Source organism: Pseudonaja textilis, chromosome Z (assembly GCF_049901715.1).
Source record: "Pseudonaja textilis isolate UNSWEBS1 chromosome Z, rPseTex1.2, whole genome shotgun sequence".
In the NCBI taxonomy this organism is placed as follows: domain Eukaryota; kingdom Metazoa; phylum Chordata; class Lepidosauria; order Squamata; family Elapidae; genus Pseudonaja; species Pseudonaja textilis.
This window is the reverse complement of record NC_142008.1, coordinates 80,228,248-80,248,598: the sequence shown is the minus strand read 5'-3', so window position 1 is coordinate 80,248,598 and position 20,351 is coordinate 80,228,248. Positions and strand designations below refer to the sequence as shown.

Sequence of the window (20,351 nt, the reverse complement as noted above, 5' to 3'; positions counted from 1 at the left end):
AGACTTTAGTACATCTTTTTTCCATCCTCCTAACATACATACTTTCAAATTCACTTTTAATAGTATTTTTCAAATTTTAGGAATTACTCAAGCATTGTATATGAAAATTTTTAAACCAACTTTATACACACAAAACTACATTCGAACTTTCTTTCAATTACATATATTTGTAAAGAGCCATCCTAACTTCAATTGCTTCATTAAGTTTAAGGCACTCCTTCCCGCTTATCCTTCTACAATAAAATGTTATTATTCTCTAGAATTTCTGTCAAGTCTCTTTTTCTCAAATAATTGTCAACCTTGTTAGTATCCATGAAGAAAAAGTCCCAAACTCGTCCTCTTGAGAGTTGTGGATTTACTTGGAACTCTTGTTTCCATTGTGCTGATTGGATTTAATCCAGGGGTGTCAAACTCATGACCCGCGGGCCAAATGCGTCACACCCACTGGTTTAGTGAAGGGGAGAAAAGTCCCAATACATCATGTGACAATGGGAATTTGATACTTCGGATTTAATCCATCATAACAATAAAGATTAGTGTCATATGTCACTGTTCCAGAAAACAAACTCCAAAAAACTTCAAGACAGACATTATCTCAAGGTTCCATTTTATTAGAGTTGTCATACTAGCACATCTGGGAAAACCCGAATCTGAGAGTTCTGGGTTTTCCCTCAGTAATTCAAAATCAAAGACCCATCCCCTTCACCCATCATTACATCACATGGCTCAATCACCACCCCAACTGGAGATATCCCTCTAACCACTCCTTGTCCAGATGCAGGATGACATGACCTTGACTGAGAAGAAGAATGCTATTATGTCTAACTACCTTCACTTTAAGAAATCCCCCTTCCCAATTTCTCAGGCATTGGAATGTGGCAGCGTGGAAGCTTCTGGTGCTAATATGGCTTCCAAGACTGACAGGCATCCTCCCCCCTGAGGAAAAAAACATCACTTCCTGGAAAAGAAAAGAAAATGGACAAAACAAAAGAAGGGGTTAATACTTTGTACCTCTGACCAATTAACCTCCCCTCCCCCCTCCAGAAGGACCTTTTGGCTTTGGGGGAATTTGTCATGAAATTATTTAACCAATCTATTTGCTTTCACATCCCAACTTTTTACCCAGATAGCTTCTGACAAAGGGTACTCTTTCCAATGCATTAAATACTGTAAGCGCCCTCAATGCAACCTAGAGTCAAAGATTTTTTTCACTTTATAATGAGTTTTACCTTGTATCACAATAGGCTTGCGGGGAGCAGCTGAAATGGGTCACAGCGTGGAACTGATAGCGGGTTTTAATAAATGCTATGAAAGACATTTTTTGCCCAATATGAGAGGAAAGCTAAGCTGGATGGTAACTGGATTAATTACTTTCACTATAGGGAAAGGATAAGAAATTTGGGTCCTAATTTTTTTACTAGGTAATCTTGATCTAAGAAATTTCATGGACTTGATCTCCTACTTTAAAAGGCAGTTAAAGAGATCTATGCCTGTCTGCCTGGGTTTTATTTTTTCAACAGCCTCCATTAGGGCTTTCTTTGTATTTTTCCAGCCTTTTTTTAGTGAATCCATCCACTCTGTTAGTGACATGGATGTTGGTAGTTCCCTAGGTAATTCAGAAACAGGAATGAAGTCCATGCCAGTGGTAATTTGGAAAGAGGTTAATCCAGTAGTACTGTGTACTGCATTATTGTAAGCTACTTCAACAAATGGCAATAAATCCATCCAATTTTCTTGCTGATAATTTACCTAACATCTAATATATTGCTCCTCCACAACATTCAAATGTTCCACAGATTTGTTTGTAGCTGGATGAAAAGCTGAGCTAAGCCCTTGGAATGATCCAATGGATCTCAGGAAGTCTTTCAATAATTTAGCAGTAAATTGAATGCCTTGGTCTGATATTATCCACAGCGGTACTCCATGAAGGCGATAAATATGTTTTACGAACAATTTTGCCAGTTTTTTGGCAGACAGCAGTCCATTACAAGCAGTGAAGTGGGATTGTTTAGAGAACAAATCAATAACAGTCCAAATCAGTGGTTGCCAACCAGTGAGCCAGGGACCACTGGTGGTCTGCAAGAAGATTTTGGTGGTCCGCAGAGAAATGTCACCCCCAAAGCAATTAACCCAGGCTGCACAGGAAAACAAGGCTGTGCCGCCCACATGGCTCGTGGGAACACAAGGCTTGCGTCATTTGCATTGCAAACAACATGAGGTAGTGAAGGGAGGGGGGGAAAGGGCGGAGGGGGGGAACTTGCCCCACTCACCCCATGTGCCTCACCTGGCCACCGGGCTACTTTCTGCTTCTTCTGCTTTTGGCTGCATGCAAGAAAATCAGCAAAAGTCTTTCTTTCTCCCTCAAACTCCAGCAGAAATGAGTCTTTGGGACCCTGCAAGGCATCTTGCTCCAAGAGGCTTCGCTGGCGCAATAAGTCTCACAAAGACTCATTTCTGGCAGAGTTTGGGGGAGAGAAAGAAAAACTTCTGCTGCTTCTGCTGCTTTCTTTGCACAAAGCCAAAAGTCTCTATCTCTTTCCCTCCCTCTGAGAACGGGGCTGGAGACGTTATCCAGCAATCCCAAATAAAGAATGATCGATTGGTAGGAAAACGGGGTGAGGAATTTTCCTGCAGACCTTTTTTGGGATTTTCCCAGGTCTGTGGGATTTAAAATTATGAGTTTGGTGGTCCCTGAGGTCCAAAAGGTTGGCAACCCTTGGTTTAGCAAGTTCTTCATAAGGGGTAGGGAGTATGTGTTTTGTATGTACATCCCATTGATCCCCCTAAAATCCATGCATAAACTCAGCCCCTCATCTTTTTTTTTCTTTAAAAAGTACAGGGGCAGCTGCTTTAAATTTTGCTGTCTCTATAAATTCTCTGGACAAATTGGTGTCAATGTATTTTCTCAATTCAACCATTTCTGCGGGCATCATAGAGTACATGTTTGGCTTTGGCAGTTTGGCACCAGGTTCTATTTCAATGGCACAGTCTGTTGGCTGATGAGAGGGGAGGACATTGCATTCCTCCTTTGTAAACATATCGCCTAGATCTCTGTATTCTTTGGGGACCGGCGGTTCACCTGGGAGTGAAAGTAAGGTGGTGGCTGCGGCTTCTGGGCGTGACCGCCGCTTCTGTCGGTGGGACTGGACTAAATGGTAATTCCCTTTTTGGAGGGACTTGTGGCACTGGGTTAACCCCAATGATGATTTTCTGGTACCCATCTTCCCACTTGATGGTGAGTGCCCATTTATCCAGCCAAGCAAGCTCCCAGATTCTGTCATTTTGAGAGCAATCACAAACAGTATGAACTCTCAGTGCCTGCCCACTTCTAATCTGATGAACTCTGTAACTTGGGTGGCCTGAGTTCCACCAATCAATGTTCCATCCACTTGCTTGAATCTAATTGGGATTAGGGCCCTCGTCTTTATCTCTAATTGTTCAACAATAATAAGTCCAATTAGGCACCTAGTATGGCCTGTATCGATCACTGCTTCTAATTTCCCTTGCTCCCCAGTCTCTGGCACTGTCAGCTTTACTTTAACTGTACTTTAACACCATTGGGTCATCCTTTCCGTTAGTATCTCCAGGAGGAATTTGTTTAGCTGAAGGTTCCTCACTGTCTTCTGTGGGGAGGGGAATCTCTATGGCTTGCTGGGCAGATCTGCTCATGTCTGGGGTTTTCCTCAGTGTTCTCCTGCCCCTCGTAGCAGTTGATGGTTGCGGTTGAGGGATCGGTGAAAGAGCTAGTCACTCAGAAGCCCAATGACACGTTTTGCCACAGCAGTAGCATTTGATGGTGCCAGTCAGTTGTGCAGGAGTTGGCTCAGGAGATTTTGCCAGGGACGTCAGCCTAAAGCTTTCCTTGCTGACTTCTCTGGTGGGGGGTTGCAATTTGGGTGGATTTCTCTATCCATCGTTATTGACAATATAATTGCATTCGTGCTTCTTAGAAGCAGGATTTGGAAGATATCATGAAAAAAATTGTCCCGTCTTTCTTAGGCATAAATATAATTTAACTTATTATAGCATCAGTAATCAAGCAGAGGTTGTACTAAAAACTTTAGATTTTGACAGTTGGAGATTGTTATCTATAACCTAGCTACAAGTAAATATGTAGCAATTTGAAGGCAGAAGGCTGGTTTAGCACCTAACTTTTTCCATAGATTGCAGAGCAGTTATACTCAGACTGTAACATTAGGCATCAGCTTAAGGCCAAATGGAATAGGGTATAGTTATGCCATATAACTTCCTGCTCGTCGTATGTTTTACTATTTTGTTGTGATTTATGGCTGACATTCAATTGGTCCCTTAAATACAGTATTGTTCTGTAATTATAATATTTTTGCCTTTTATTTGAATGCATCCACCCCAGCAAACCAGGTACTTCATGATAGTAATGTTCTCTTCTCTTAACAGAACAGTCCTGAGGAGGAGACTGAATTAAAGAAATTAAAAGTTTTGGAGAAATCAGTGGAACAGCTTGCTAAAAAAATAGATGAAGTAAATAAAGATCTTAGAGAGATTCAGAAAGTAAGTTACTTTACATTTCAATAGTTAATATATATTTGTAAAAGTCAGGTATAAATTTGTCAGTTTAGATAATCTTTAGAAAATCCAGTTTAGAAAATCCAGCAAAATGTGTGATCAAAGATATCTTTATATGAATATGAAATTGAATTTTCTTTGGAATGATTGCTGTATAATATATAAGCTCTGGAGGTATGACTCTGAGGTGTGTGTAGATGTAACACAGATCATGCATATTTTTACTCTAGAATTGTGATAGATTTATTCTAATTGAGATTTTGGAAGGCACTCTCAGTGAGGGAAGAGTAGTATGACTTTGATTGTGAGTGTTGTTAACATTATAATAGAGCCTAGATGTGAAAGTAACCCTCCTAATTAATGTTGCGGATGTGTAAGAGCATGTGTGATCTGTACATATGATGTTGGGAAAAGGCTCCATAGATTTAGAGTTGAGATAGAAAACAGCCAGCTTGTACAGCAATAAGGAGAGAAGACAATATGAGAGAATAGAAGCCTGCATATAAAGGAAGTTTGAGTATGTGATGTTGATGAACAAATGAAAGTGAATGGTGATCCAGCCTTACTGATGTACATTAGTAAATTTCATTTATATTCACATGTCTGTACTTGTCTGCATAGAAAGTTGGACACATATTGCCTTTTGTATACATGGAATTATTTACAGAACTATGGATATTATAGGAACATAGCTCTTACAGCTGTTATAATAAAATGCCTATTCCAATTAAGTTATGAATAAGCATAATGTAAACAGTGTATTTTTCATATAGGATTTTCTTGCAAAGAATAATCAAACTGAAGCTCTTAGTCAGTTGGATAAGCGGATAAAGGGAACTGCTGAGCAGTTTATGAAAATTCTGGAACAAATAGATGCTATTGTAAGTAAATAATGATAACATTTTGTGGTTAACTGAAAGAAATCTCAGTTCTTAATTTTAAATGATGTTGAGCTCAGAGTTATAAAACATGATTAATCATAATAGTCAACATAAATAAATTAATCTATAATCATCACTATAGTGATATAACGCCTTGTCACAGAGGTTAACAACTTTCAGTGGTCTAAGTAGTTCCCCTACCCCAACAAAATCTCAATTGCTAAAAATATTTTTAAATCCAAAAGATTTGCTGAAATTTATATCAAGTTTTTATAAAGGTTTATGGAATGTCAATTTCTCATGAGATTTTGGCTATTTGATTTATTTTATTTTCAATTGAATTTTTGGTGTTTATGGACATGATTTTGGAAGATAAGCCATGATTTATAAGTGTCTAGTAACCAAAACTTAATCTTTTAAATCATTAGTAGTAAAACCTCCCTTTTGAGAAAACAGCATTTTATTAGTTAAGTTTAATGTTAGCCATTTTTAATGCAGACTGTCAAGCTCTCAGAGGCTGGAAAGTTAAGGAAAGAAGATTTCCTTGGATTTCTGGAAATATATTTATTGCTGGTAGTATCATTTTTCAGAATTTTGAAAACTAACCAAAATAATTCTCCTACCTACAAATGTAACTAGAGTTGAGTTTCTTTTTTCCCTTTCCCTAGACTCAAACATCTTTTCTATAACGGCCTTGTTTCTTACCTAAACTTTGCTTCTCCCTCTCTGTTGCCAAACTCTGTCTCTCAGGAATTCATAGCCACCACGATCACCATGGATCTATCCCAAGACATCCATGGCCTGATCACACTCCAGATATAATCTTCATGTTGGATCATGGCAAGGTGACCTGGTGGGGGACCTGTCAATATCCCCTTTGTCATGATCAGACCATGCCCTGATGATCTTGAGATTCTCTTATACTGTTCCCTCCACTGTGGGGAGCACTAGACTTATTCATGTGATCTATCGCAGTGACTGAAGAACTTGCTTGGGTTCCAAAGAAAGCTGAGGGAAATCCCGGAGACACTGAGGAATGTTCCCGTGGAAGCTTTGGCTGCAACCTGGAATCTGAGAATGCCTGAAGCCCTGAACAGAATTGCATTTATTCTCTTGACCCATCAGCCCTAACACTCCCCATGGTTCACAGGGGAACTGAAAAGAGTCAACAACAAGAGCACTATTGTTGGAAAACAAAGAATGAATTCAACCAATCACATATTAAAGCAGTGATTAAGGCATACCCTGCACAGTAAGAGTGAAATGTCAGTATTTCTCTGCACATTGCAGTCACAGGGTGTCGTCCAAAGGCCCTGTTCAGGGCATTTCATCCCTTCTTGGGGAAAGATCTCAGAAGATCATCTTCAGGGCCTCACAGAAGAGTTTGTGCAACACTTGATGGATGGAATAACTCAAATTTACTCTTGATTGAAGCCAAGTGTGGTGCAATTCCATTTAAAATGCCCAGGGAATGGATTTACCCTATTCGGTGGGAGCAGTTTGAGGAAGTAGATAGGATCTTTGGGACTGTCAGTGCAACTGCTTGCTTATTTGATCTCTGTCTCTCCTAATTACTGAAAACTTCCAGAACAGTGACTTCTGAATGGGTACAAGCAATGATTAAAGCATCACTACAGGAGGGGGAATTCCTGACATCCTTTTAGTAATCCATGGTCTGCCCCTGCCTTAAGAAACCATCATTTGAGTCCACTGTACTGGACAATTGTCACCCAGTTTTCCACCTTCCCTTTCTAGAGAAAGTTATGGATAAAGTGGTTGCATTGCAGATCCAGAGGGTCTTGGATGACACGGATTACCTAGCTTCATTTCACTCAGGTTTCAGGCCCGCTCATATGACAAAACAACATTGTCACACTGGTTGATGATCTCTGATGACAGTAGAGTAGAGGTAGTCCATCCATACTTGGCTCTCCTTGACCTCTCTGTAGCTTTTGATATCAATCATGGTATCCTTTTGGACCAGCTGCCAGATTTGGGACTGGGCAATGCAGTGTTTAGTTTCTTTTTCCGTAACTGGTTACAATCTGTGTTAATAGGCTACTTCTTCGTTGGGTTCTTCAGGACATGGTATTCTCCCCACTCCTTTTTAGCATCTCTGTGTAACTGCTGGGTGAGATCACCCAACACTATGGGATGAGATACCATCAATATGCTGATGATACTCAGCTTTACATCTTCACCCCTGGTGATCCAGGGATGCTGTAGCTGCCCTTTCCAGTACATAATGGCTATGGGGGCCTGTTTGGGAGACAACAGATTTCAACCAAGCCCTGGTGGTTGTAGACATGTGGAGCCTCAGGATCCATATGTTTATTGTCTTTAGTTTGGATGGGATGGCACTACCCCAGATTAGGCCCAGTGCATTGCTCCTAGACCGGATGTTAGCAACCTGCGGTCCAAGAGCGTATGTACAAGAAAGAGATGAGAAGGAGAAAAGGGGAGAAAGAGAGAGAGAGAAGTGAGAAAATGATGGAGGGAGAGAATGAGAGTGAGGGAAAAGATAGGGAAATAAATGAGAGAGAAAAGGGAGAGAGGAAGGAAGGAAGGAAGGAAGGAAGGAAGGAAGGAAGGAAGGAAGGAAGGAAGGAAGGAAGGAAGGAAGAGAAAGAAAGAAAAAGAAGGAAAGAACTCTTTCAGACCTATGGCGAAAGCAATGGCAAGCTTGATGTCTTGCCAAGAAAACTGCAGTTTGCCAGAATGCACAAATTGGAAGCAAGCCTGATTTTTATTTTTGAGGAAATAACAGAGATGGCAAAAATGCATCTGAAAATAAGATTATTTATAATTTTGGATAATGTATTATATTGTCAAACTCAGAAGAAATCAAAATATATGTGCTATTGCTGTTAGTACAATTTTGCCAATTTCTATCAACTTAAGAGTTCACTATGAAAAGATTACAGAGAAGCAGTTTCCCACAATTAATAAATTTATTTTGGATTTACTATTGTATTAAATGAGAAAGAAAGTAAAAGGGAAAGGAAAGGAAAGGAAAGGAAGGAGAGAAACAAAGAGGAAGGAAGGAAGGAAGGAAGGAAGGAAGGAAGGAAGGAAGGAAGGAAGGAAGGAAGGAAGGAAGGAAGGGAGAGGAAAAAGAGAAAAACAGAAATGGGAGGGAGGGACAGAGAGAGAGAGAGAGAGAGAGAGACTCATTTCCCACAGAAAACAGCCATGAAACCTGAATAGGCATGGCTGGGGGAGGTCATGTGATTGGGTGAGAGTGATATTGAGTTGGCCACACCCACCCAAGTTTTGTGGCTTCCGTTGTTTTCTGTGGGAAACAGGTCCAAATGGTTCTTTGAGTGTTTAAGACTGTAGACCCCATGACAGAGGCAATGATAGCTAAGAGAGCCTTTGCACATCTTTGTGTTTTGCACCGATTATATATTTTTCTGGATGTTGAGATCCTGCACTCAGTCACTTACACCTTGATCCTTTCCTGCTTGGATTATTGCAACGTGCTGTACTCGGGCCATTCTTGAAGCAGAGGTGGTATTCAGCAGGTTCTGACCAGTTCTGGAGAACCGGTAGCGGAAATGCTGAGTAGTTCAGAGAACTGGCAAATACCATCTCTGACTGAAGATTTTACAGTATCCTTCCCTTGCCACGCCCACCAAGCCATGCCCACAGAACGAGTAGTAAAAAAAATTGAATCCCACCACTGTCTTGAAGTGTATTTGGAAGGTATGACTGGTCAAAAAGCAGAGCAGAGGCAGTTTTGAATGGCTTGTGTAACTATTTTGTGAGCTGCATTGGCTGCCAATGTGCTTGCAGATGCAATTCAAGGTATTGATTACTATCTTTAAAGTCCTTTATGGCATGGCTCCCGGATTCCTATGGAACTGTCTTTCTGCCATGGGATCTGCCCGCTCAACTCATGCTAGTGGAAAAGGCCTACTGCAGATCCCATCAGCCAAGGAATTTTGGCTGATATGATCCAGGAGAAGAACATTTTTTCACATGACTTTTGCCCTTTGGAACTTCTTAGTTGGTGTCCACTCTTTTAGCCTTCAGAAAAAACCAGACTATGTTGGCTGGCATGGGTTATGAGGGAGAAGCTGTTGGCTGGAGGTAGTTGGTGCATTAACAAAGAGGGTCCCTACCCCCTCACCTTCAAGCTTATGTTTTTAGGTTGTTTTAATTTTTCTAATTTTAATCTCTGTTCTTATTTATAATTGTTTGGACATTTGTGTATTTTATCTTACTATAAGATACTCAGTGTCCCATCAAATTGCGAGATGGGCACAAATAAAGGACCCTGCCAGTGGACTGCCAATGGACCCTGCCAATTTCACCTTGGATTTCCCAGCATGGCTGACGCTACCACAACTCTTTTTTTATACTACCACCACAACTTCTCAGTTGCTTTTCCAAGTTTGCCTAATCGTGGCCAATGCATTGCAACCCAAGTCTTCACAACCAATTCCCCCTGTAGATGATTAAATGTGCCTCTGGAGCATCTAGCTTCTGGCACACTTTTGGCACATACCTAACAGTAAGAGATATGGGATGTTGTCAGGAGCAGTGCTAGTATAGCGGGGACTGGTGGGGCTGCAGTGTCACTTTCACCAGCACCATTTGGATGGCGATCAGAAGGTAACCGAGAGATGCTATTCCAGCAGTGGTATGATAGCATGGGGAGAGGGTTGACAGAGGTTTTGCCAGCAGTGCTTGGATAGTGGAGAAGAAAAGATTTGCCAGCAGCATTTGGGTAATGCAGGGTGGGAGATGAAGAGAGTGGCTGAAATGTACTATTCTTGTTACTTGGATCTTTTACGTACTTTTCCAGCGAGACACTCACATCAACATGCACACCCCTTTGATGAACTTAAATTAAACGTTTAATTAATTAAATGTTTCATTTGTTGGTTGGCTGGGATGAACTTTGGGATTGCCCATGGAAGGGTGTGTGTGTTGGTGTGTGTGTCTCTCACTGGAAGGGTAGGTTTCAGGTTGCTGCTTGCTTACTTTAAATGACACCCAACTTCCCTTTTTTTTCCTTTCTGGCTTTTTGTTAAAGTTCAGTAGCTGTGATGTCAATCTATTGGATTCTGGTAGCCAAGCAATTGGGACAAGAACTCTCCCCCAGTTTTGGAGGTGGGGCTACCTTCCTACTGACCTTCCCCTCCCCACTTTTAATTTTCTCTTGATTTAGTACCAAGGCACGCTACTCTTTTTTGTCATGTCCTATGCCCACTTCTCAAATGCACTTAACTGTGTTTCCCTGAAAATAAGACCAGGTCTTATTTTCTTTTGGGCCCCAAAATAAGCACTAGGGCTTATTTTTCAGGGGTGTCTTCCCCAACCATACATGGAGGCCCTCTTTTTCTGCTTGCCCATAGGATGGCAGGAGGCCGTTTGGCATGCCAGTGCCACTACTGCAAGGCAGGGGGGTGCCCTGACACCTGCCTCACCTTGTGGCTGCACCATACCACTCAGCCTTGTGCTCCGTTGCAGCTGTGAGCAAGCAGAAGTGGACCAGAGGCCATGCAGGGTCCTGATGCACATGGCTGCTAGTGCTGCCGCCACAAGACAGGTGTCAGGGAGCCCTGAAGTAAGCCAGTGCGGGGTATATGGGGCAGCTCCACCACCCTCTCGGGGGGGGGGGTGCACCACAAACAACTAGGGTGGCTGGACAAGCTCTTAAATAGAGCTTATTTTGGGAGTAGAGGTTATATTAGGCACAAATGTAAAAACATGCTAGGGCTTATTTTTGGGATAGCTCTTATTTTGGGGGAAACAACCTTTCTTTTTTTTCTTCCACCCATGCAGTATCAAAAGATTGTGGAAATTCTTGGCAGGTCTTCCCAAGTTCTGTAGATCTCTATCATTTGGCACCTTCGCTATGTCTTTATATAATAAGGTGTTTAGTTTTGCATGCTTAGTTATCTTGGAAAGTTTTGTTGGGTTGGCTCCTTTGGCTCAAAGAGGAAAAAAATTGCTGGGATGGTAAGCCAACATCTCTACTCTTCATCCCCTTTTTCAAGGCAGCCATCAAGATTCCCTCCACCCTCCCAGTTCAAAAAACTTCAAATGCAAGGAAAAACAATTGCAAGAGATGTTTTGGGTGTGGAAAATAAAAGGAGGGATAGTTTTTGAATGAAGCGATGTATTGGGTCAGGGGAAAGCGACACAAGGGGAAGACATGTTCAGAAGCATGAGATTGTAGCCATAATGGAGCTGCATGGGGGCCGATGATGATGGTAGGTGATGGTAGCATGTGGGAGGCTACCCATTGCTCCTGACACCTGCGTGCACACTCATTTTGACTTTCCCTTCCTGCCTCCAAACTAATGGGATTCCCCCCAGGTTGTGTGCAAATTTAATGCCCAAAATATGGGGATACCACTGCTGAAAAAACCTTTCTGTTATCCTCTCCTTATGCTATCCAAACACTGCTTGCAAAGCCTCTCTGTCACACCCACCCGGTTTTAGCCAAAATGCTACTGCAAAGTATTTCTGTCACCCCTTCCCCTTGCTACCAAAAAACTGGCAAATGTGTGACACTTCATCACCCACTATAACACCACTGCTTTCCAATCCCGCTCCTGCCAGTGCTCCCTTTGTGTCTCCTCATCAGGAGTGTGCCAAAAGTGCACCAGAAGCTAGAAGTGCCAGGGGTACATTTAATCATCTACGAGGGGACTGGCTGTGAATATTTGAGTTGCAATGCATTGACTATGATCAGGCAACTGTGGAGAAGCAGCAGAAAAGTTTTGCTGGTAGTATATCACCAGTGGAAGACCAATTGTGGACAAAGAGCTGTAGTGGGTCAGCCATGTTGGAAAATCTGGGGTGAAATGGGCAGGGTCATCTCATTGGCCAACTCAGGACTGGGAAAGAGCTGACTTCATTTCTGCTGAATTATTAAAGAACGATTTGGAGTGGGGGATACCAGTTCTGGCAACAATATTTACTTATATCAACTTCACTGGCCATGTCCCAGAAAATTGGGGCTTGACAATTTTGTCCCAATTTTTAAAAAGGGAAAGATGACCCTGCCAATTACAGACCAATAAGTCTGCTAAATATAATCAGCCAACTCTATGCCAAACACCTGCAAGATGGGAACTTGATCGCTAAAGAGCAAGCTGGGAATTTAGAGAGAGGAGAGGCAGCATAGATGTATTTTTCAAATGATAACCAGGACTAAGCTATGGGAGAAATTGGAAGCTGCTTCAATTGAGCACAGGCTTCTTCACCTGTTATGTGCCTTACATACCCACACATCCCTCAAGGTGAGGTGTAATATGCAAAGGTCCCTCCAGAAGTCAATTGAAACTCAAAAAGGGGTTAAATGGGTACATTTTGCCCCCCTTGCTTTTCTTTCTTTTTTGCAATAATTCTTTTTAACAACAAAAATATTGTGTGAATAGTCTGGTTCCATAGTGTCTTACATTTTGATACAAATATGACAATATTGCTCATTTAACTTAGTTGACAGTCTTTTAAAGTTTGATATTAATACATATATTTTGTTTAATAATCTTGATTATTCAGTACTACAATATGTTATTTTTGTGTCAATATCTATATTCTTAATCTCACACTTTTTACTTCCAATTAATAACTTTCACCACCCCTCCAGGTTGGCTTTGACTTCCTTCAGAGCCCACAAACATGAAAAAGCCACTGCAGGGGACAGAGAGCTCCGTTCCCTTGCTGCTAGTGTCGCCACGACGTCACTTCTGGTCTCAGCCCCCCTTGCTTTTCAACTTCTATATAAAAGACATGGTAAAATAGTTAAATAAACCAAATTACCACCCCTCAAAAAATAGATGATCGAAGCATCATACTGCAGTTCTATGCAGATGACACTGTGATTCTCTCCAGGACACCAGTAGGCCTTAAAAGAGTCCTACAAGCCCTCGTCCAGCATTGTAATTACAATAAACTGGACATAATTTACAAATTTGCAAAAAGGCTAAAACTCTATTCATGATATCCAAACGGTCATAATATAGAGTAGGTAACCACCTTTAAATACCTTGGGGTGTTCATTCAGACCACTGGCTCAGGAAAAGCATATGGTGAATATGTGGCTGCCTTGGGCCAAAGATCAGTGATCGCCGTCCTTAATTTTTTCCACATAAAGAGAGGATACTATGTTCCTGCCCAATTAAGCTTTTTCTGGCCAAATCGCCTGCACAGCTTTTTTATGGGACCTTGCACGGACCCTCATGATGGTTTGAATGTTCACCAGTGTGTAAAATGTATTTGAGTTTAGTTGGGAAGATCATGCTTTCCATCCTTAGTCTTCAATTTCCTGAGATTACTACAGCATCATAAGAAAAACTATTTAATGGTACTTTGGTTATTATTGTTTTGATTTGTCACACACTCAGCCAGATGTTTAGACTGGATTTGGCATTTTTGCCAGCTATCAAATTCTTTCCAAGGACCTGAGATAGGTAGATGTGGATGTATGATGAGGTATTGTCATTGGATGTAAGCTATTCTGAATCTTTTGCATTTGACTGGTGGTGAATTGGTCAGTGCTGATAGTGTTAAAGTGGTACTCTAGTTGTTTTGGGATTGCACCCAAAGCACCTATGACTATTGGCACCAGCTTTGCTTTTGTTTGCTACAGTCATTTTATTTCTATTTGTGCATCTTTGTATTTTGTTATTTTCTCTAGTTGTTTCTCTTCTCTTCTGCTGTCTCCAACTACTATCAAATCCACACTCCAGACTTTTTTGTCTTTCTTATGGACAATTGTTAAGTCTGGGGTTTTCTGTGGCAGGTGCTATCTGTTTGAATTCTAAAGTCTCAGAGAACTTTAGCTTCTTCATTTTCTATATTTTTATTTTGTGGTCCCACCAGTTCTTGCCTGCAAGCAAACTATACTTCTTGCAGATCTTCCAATGCATCACTGTTGCTACTTTGTCACGCTGTTGTTATCACTGGATGTAAGCTATTTGGAGTTTTTTTGCATTTGACTGATGGTTAATTTGTCAATGCTGATGATGTTCAAGTGATGCCCCAGTTGTTTTGGGATTCACCCAAGGCACCTATCACTACTTCTACTACTTTTGCTTTCTACAGTTATTCTTTCTATTTACAGGTCTTTATATTTTATTATCTTCTCTAGTTCTATTCTGCTATCTCCAGGTACTGACATATCTACTATCCAGACCTTTTTGTCTTCTTATAATTGTTAAGCCTTAAGTGTTATGTGGCAAATGCTTGTCTATTTGAATCCTAAAGTTTCAAACCACTTTATTTTCTTCATTTTCTATAACTTTGTCTATTTTGTAATCCCACCAGTTCTTTCTTGGAGGTAGATGGTATTTCTTACAAGTATATACCATTGTTTTACTTTGTCATGTGGTTGTTAATTGTCAGTTTGTGCAGTGTTCTTGCTGCAGCTAAGCAGGCGGCCACTTTTTTCAGCTTTTTAAAGAAGTGGTGCTATTATTATTAGATTTTTCTTCTGTCTTTTTATGTATCTCAAGGCATATATAGAGGGGATGGAGGTAGTTGTGGGTGCACAGATGACTACTTGAAAACTTCACAGTTAAAAGAAACATGTTCCTTTTTACTGTAGTCTTTGTACATCTCATATATGAATAAAATGTACTGTAGCTTCCTTTCTCTGGCCTGCTGTAGGAGTTCCCATCTAACCAGAAACCTAGCAAACACAATTTTCTGAAGGGATAGGGTTGGTGTTCTTCTCACAATTATTCAGAAGGCTAGAAAGTGGTGTTTTGACTAGAAGGCTAATGAATGTGATGTTTCTGAAGACTAGAGAAGCTGGTTCTACCCATCAGAAACATTGTGTTTGCTATGACTCATTGTATCAGGCAGTAGTTTGGCATGCCTCTTAGCCGCTGCACAAAAAAGTAAACCAGGACATGGTGGGGTGGGGGGAAGGCTAGAGTCATCTGGTGGGGCTGGTCAAAGTAGATAGGCCAAGGCCTCTGGGTAAGTTTGCATTGGTGGTGGGCCATGGGTGTGTGTGGCTGAGGTGGGAGTTGCAGCACCCTCAAGGCTGTAATGGCAGGCATCATACCAAGCACCCAAATTGTGACATGCAGGTGCAGTGCAATGGCTATAATTTCAGGTATGGGTTGTAACTCCTTCAGAAAGTGCCATCATAATTTTGAATCACTTATGAACCATATTGGAGGGACAGCTAGAAAAATCATTATCTTTGTTTTTGATTTAAATATTTCTACTTCATATGACAAATGTATATTATGTATACTGTGGGATTCAAAAGTCTCACAAAAATAGGACTAGATTTTGACTAGAATGAAAATCAAAGACTACACAATAAGCAGCTTAATTTTCAAGCCACATTCCAGCTACAGCAATAAAATTAAAGTATAATACTTTCCATTAATGATAATGCAGTTGGGCTTGCTCATCATTGCAAGGATTGTTTGAAAATGTAATTAGTAATCCAATAAATGCCTTTTAAGTGAGTCAGTCCATTCTGAAGATGTTTGTTCTCTTTCAAAACTTTTATAAAATTATTCATTTTCAGTCATTTTTTTATATGAATCACCAACCTATTCAACTCTACTATTTTTTAAAACATAAAATCTCTGATTTGGATTACCATTGGCTCCAGTACAGGTAATCTTCAAGATATAACTGTAATACAGCCTGCCCAATATCACGTCACAACAGTTGTTAAATGACCACCTCAATTAACAACTTTTCCATCCCAGCTGCCCTCAATGAATCATTTAACAAACATGCATGTTGTAAGTGGAACACAGGGTGCCTCAGAGGGAAGGCTCTTGGACGCCTAACAAAGGCCCAGAATCATTTGCCCTTGCCCTCCCAAAGCTTCCCTTCCAAGGTGCCCCATGCTTCACTTCTACCCTCCCCAGAGACTTTTTCCATTCCTACTAGGCAGAGGTATTCAGCAGGTTCTGACCAGTTTTAGAGAACCGGTAGTAGAAATTTTGAGTATTTCAGACAACCAGTGAATACTGTCTCTGACTGGAGATTTTACAATATCCTTCCCATGCCACGCCCAATAAGCCACGCTCACAGAACTGGTAGTAAAAAAAATAATTGAATCCCACCACTGTTACTAGGCCCCCAGGCTTTAGGCCTGATTTCCACCTCACCAGGCCAAACACACACACCCTCACCTTTTGAAAAGCTCTGAGGCCTTCCAAAGGGCTGGAACATATTGCTTGATTATGCAGCATCATGGCATGATTCTGTTAAGGTTTTTGAGTGCAGTTCAGAATCTGATAAGTCCAATGAAACTCTGAACATGAGGCAACTGATAATCAGCTTTTATTTCTGATCAGAAAGCAAAAAACAGGGCGACCTTTTAGTCTCCCACCTTAAACAGAGCAGGCAGAGAGAAAAACAGGCGCGTGCAAAAAACTTTTTGTCAAACTTTTTATAGTTCATACAGCTTGCAAATATCGTCATTGCTATAGAAACATTATTTCATATCATGATTTTTCTCAGTGTTTCTGCAAACAAAGGAACCTTATATCGGAAAGAAATACATTTTAGCCCAGAGCTTTGTTTCTCACATTTAGTTGCTGAAAAAAATGCATTTAAGTTACTTATAGCAAACAAGGTAGAATTGACATTTTGTGCTTCACAAAAAGTTACTTTAGACTAAGCTTGGCAATTCGCCCAGGAACTTTATCTTTGCAGTTAGCGCATTAGGTTAAAATGGAGTCTAGCCCAGCCCTGCAGGGAATCAAGGGTTGAGACAGACACACTGCTTAGGCTTTACAAGTTGACACACTAATCCTTTCAATTCTAAAAGCAGCCACCATATTTCCAGTGGCTGAATTTCATTTTGGTAATGCCACTGGAATACCAGCTCTGAGTTTATTTAAAGGTAACGTAGTCCAGTCTTCATTTTGCAAATATTGGAAAATAATGGGAGATTGTTTTCCAAATACATTAGATCCATTTTTCTTCTGATATAAACTAAATAGGTATTTTTTAATTTTAAAAAAGGAGATCTGGTTGATTTTGAATGATTTATTCTTATTAAGCACATGTGTATTTCTGCCAAACAATGGATTCTTTTCAAAATACAAAGTAATTGCTTAATAATTTGCTTGCTCAATATTAATGTAAAGTTGACCATTCTCTCTCCCTCCCACCAGTCTGTAAAGCCAGAAAGATTGGGGAACTCTGCTCTACATTATTAAAATAGGCTTTCCTGAAATCGAATATATATTTACAGTTATGTCCTCGTTTTTCTTTCTATAATATTTGAAACTTAAGATGATAGGGTTATCCTTTCCAAGGCGGGGGTTCAGGATCCCCAGCTACTGATTTTAACTTTTCCATCTTGATTAGGTTCAGATCTAGGAGAATTAAACCTCTTGCTCTTATTGTAACTGTCCGTAAAATTAAACAGTTCTCAAGATCACTAATAGAGGTTTAGGATCTTGCTGTCTTTCAGGAAGAATTACTTAATTAGAAAATAACAATTAAAGAAAACAATGTTCAAAAGAAACAGAAGCAATAGAAAGGAGTAACTATTTGTTAAAAATACACGTAGGAAACTTGGCAATACTGTACAGAGTATCTTAGTTAAAATTAAAAATAATAAATAGAAAAATGTTTTAAATATCATGTATATAACCTCATTCATCTATCAAACTGTAAATGATATAATATTTTCCAAGAAACAAATTGCAGATCTTTCAGTGGAAATCAAGTGATAGGGATAGGGATTTTCATTAAACTAATATATCTACTGGGAACAAAGTCAGTAATGCCCCTTCTAAGAGATTCCTGATCTGTCCTATGAACAACTTTTTACTTCAGAGGATAAATAAAGACATCAAGTGAAGAATAGTTTACATCAAACAATAAATGAAGTGAAGCATAAAAAGTATTCTTGACTTTAAGGAAAACTGTGTTTTACACATATGTAGTTAAACACATACTTGAGACTTGATCAGAATAGATTTTAATAAATTCAAAGTAGTAATAAGGATTTCATGATAGGAGAAGCTACCACTTAAGGCTATCACTCATTTTTGTAGAGCTAGCTTCAGTTTACCATTACTTCCCTGGAAGAACTATATCTTACTGAATTGTTAATTATCTGAGGAGACAGACCTGGATACATAATTATTTCATTGTTTTCCAAAGAACATGTAATCCAGTGAGCTGCAAAATACTATTTTGAGTTGTTGATCAAAGAAATTTAATTAAGCATGACTTTAGTTTTAAATTAAAGCAAAACCCTACATTTTACGGAATTAATATCCTGATTGTATCTATTTTGTAAAAATGTTCATTGAAAAATGACTCCATAAAGATATTTAAGTGGCTGATATTAATATTTTCAAATCTTTGTTTCTAAACTATTTGTTTAGTGCTTTTCTTATTAGTGTCTCATGTAATTATCTTTAATTGTTATATCTTGGGGGGGGGGGAGTTCTGCAGCATTGTGCTGATATTTGCTGAATGCTTTTATAAATCCTGAAAAGAGATTCCCAAACACTAAAAGTTCCAAATAAGAAAGCTTTTTTCTCCCTCTATTAAAAATATTGATGGGATCTGGGAAGGATAATAATTATTTCTGATTAAGCAACATTTATCAGCAGTTTATTGACAGCTTCTTTAAAGCCTTTATTTATAAATAGATTTGTTAACATTTTTCTTCAGCAGACAAAGTAGGAGCAGGGAATTCGTTTTTCCCTTGCTGGCAAACTTTTGAAGCCATTATGTCTCTACTAGAATTCAACACTTAATAATGGGAGTCAATTTACCTCTTAAATAACAAGGCTCCAAGATGTCTGTGAAGATTCTCAGTTATCCAGGTCATGGTTGTCCCAAAGATACTTTTTCAAGAAGCAACTGGACTTCCTTCATTTTCCTTAAAGACATTTCACTTCTCATCAAACATATATATATACATATATTTAGATTGTACTAGACATTTTTAATGATTATTTATTTTTATTCTTCTCAGATTCTACCAGACAACTTTAATGATAGTAAACAAAAAAAGAAAGGGCTAGTGAAAAAAGTTCAGGTAAGTTCTATAATAAAGTTAGAGTGTTTTGATGTAAAGCAGAGATTAGAAATCAGAAATTGTAAATGGTTAAAATTGGCATTGAGAGGTTTGTACCTTCAGAATTTCAAGATACAGTTAATGTAGCTTTAAAATAGATTTAACTTGCCAAGTCTTGTTTCCTGTCTGGTGTACTCGGGAGGCTGACAGAGGTCCAGCACAGATCCTTTTTTGCTTATAATAACAAGACTATAGGGTTGAATAAGAGACAGATTGTTTCCACCCAAGCCTTTACAACCACAAGTTTATTGAGTCAGCAATGAAATAGCATGACAAGGATGAAGGATGTATCAGTCAATCAGCCCAAACCAAAGACAATAAAAGACCAGCAAACAATACACTGATTGAGTAAGTGGAGTGTACTGATGATACTGCATCTCATGCCATCAAATGACCTCATCCATCCATTTCATATAACAGTTAAAGATGAGTGATCAGAACCTTGCAGCATTCCATGTTGCAAGGACCTAAGTCTAGATCTCTGTTCCTCCACTAACACCACTGGAAACAGCTACAGAGACAAGAGAAGAACCATTGCAAAAGTTCCTCCTAATTCCTGAAGTCTGTCCAGCAAGTACTTGTATTTATTATTTCATGACAGTTAAATACACATTCATATTTGAAGAATAAAAATAATTGCAAATTATTAAATGTTTGCAAATTTTTGCAATAAATGACATTGATTACATAGACCTCTTTAATATAACTTAGGTTTTCTTTGTGTGCATAAGCTTATGTATGTGTGTATTTGTTCCAGAAACTATATTCAAAAGGATTATGATAAAAATCAATTGAATTAATTACCAATTAAAACCAATTATCTGTAGAATATAGTAATAATTAATAATTTATAAAATTATTTCCATATGCATATGCCA

At 39.4% G+C, this 20,351-nt stretch overlaps 1 protein-coding gene across 7 annotated transcripts in view; it reads left to right on the top strand.

Annotated features, from left to right (window-relative positions):
• The window catches only part of BAG1 (BAG cochaperone 1), a 56,529-nt gene that overhangs the window by 33,390 nt on the left and 2,788 nt on the right, over positions 1 to 20,351 (top strand). For 5 of the 7 annotated variants that reach the window (XM_087916018.1, XM_087916017.1, XM_087916019.1 and 2 more), the window contains 3 exons: positions 4,417 to 4,530; positions 5,319 to 5,426; positions 19,372 to 19,434. In XM_087916018.1, coding sequence (XP_087772144.1) covers positions 4,417 to 4,530; positions 5,319 to 5,426; positions 19,372 to 19,434 — 285 coding nt within the window. The remainder of the gene's footprint in view (positions 1 to 4,416; positions 4,531 to 5,318; positions 5,427 to 19,371; positions 19,435 to 20,351) is intronic. The other 2 variants (XM_087916021.1, XM_087916022.1) reach the window with 1 other exon arrangement.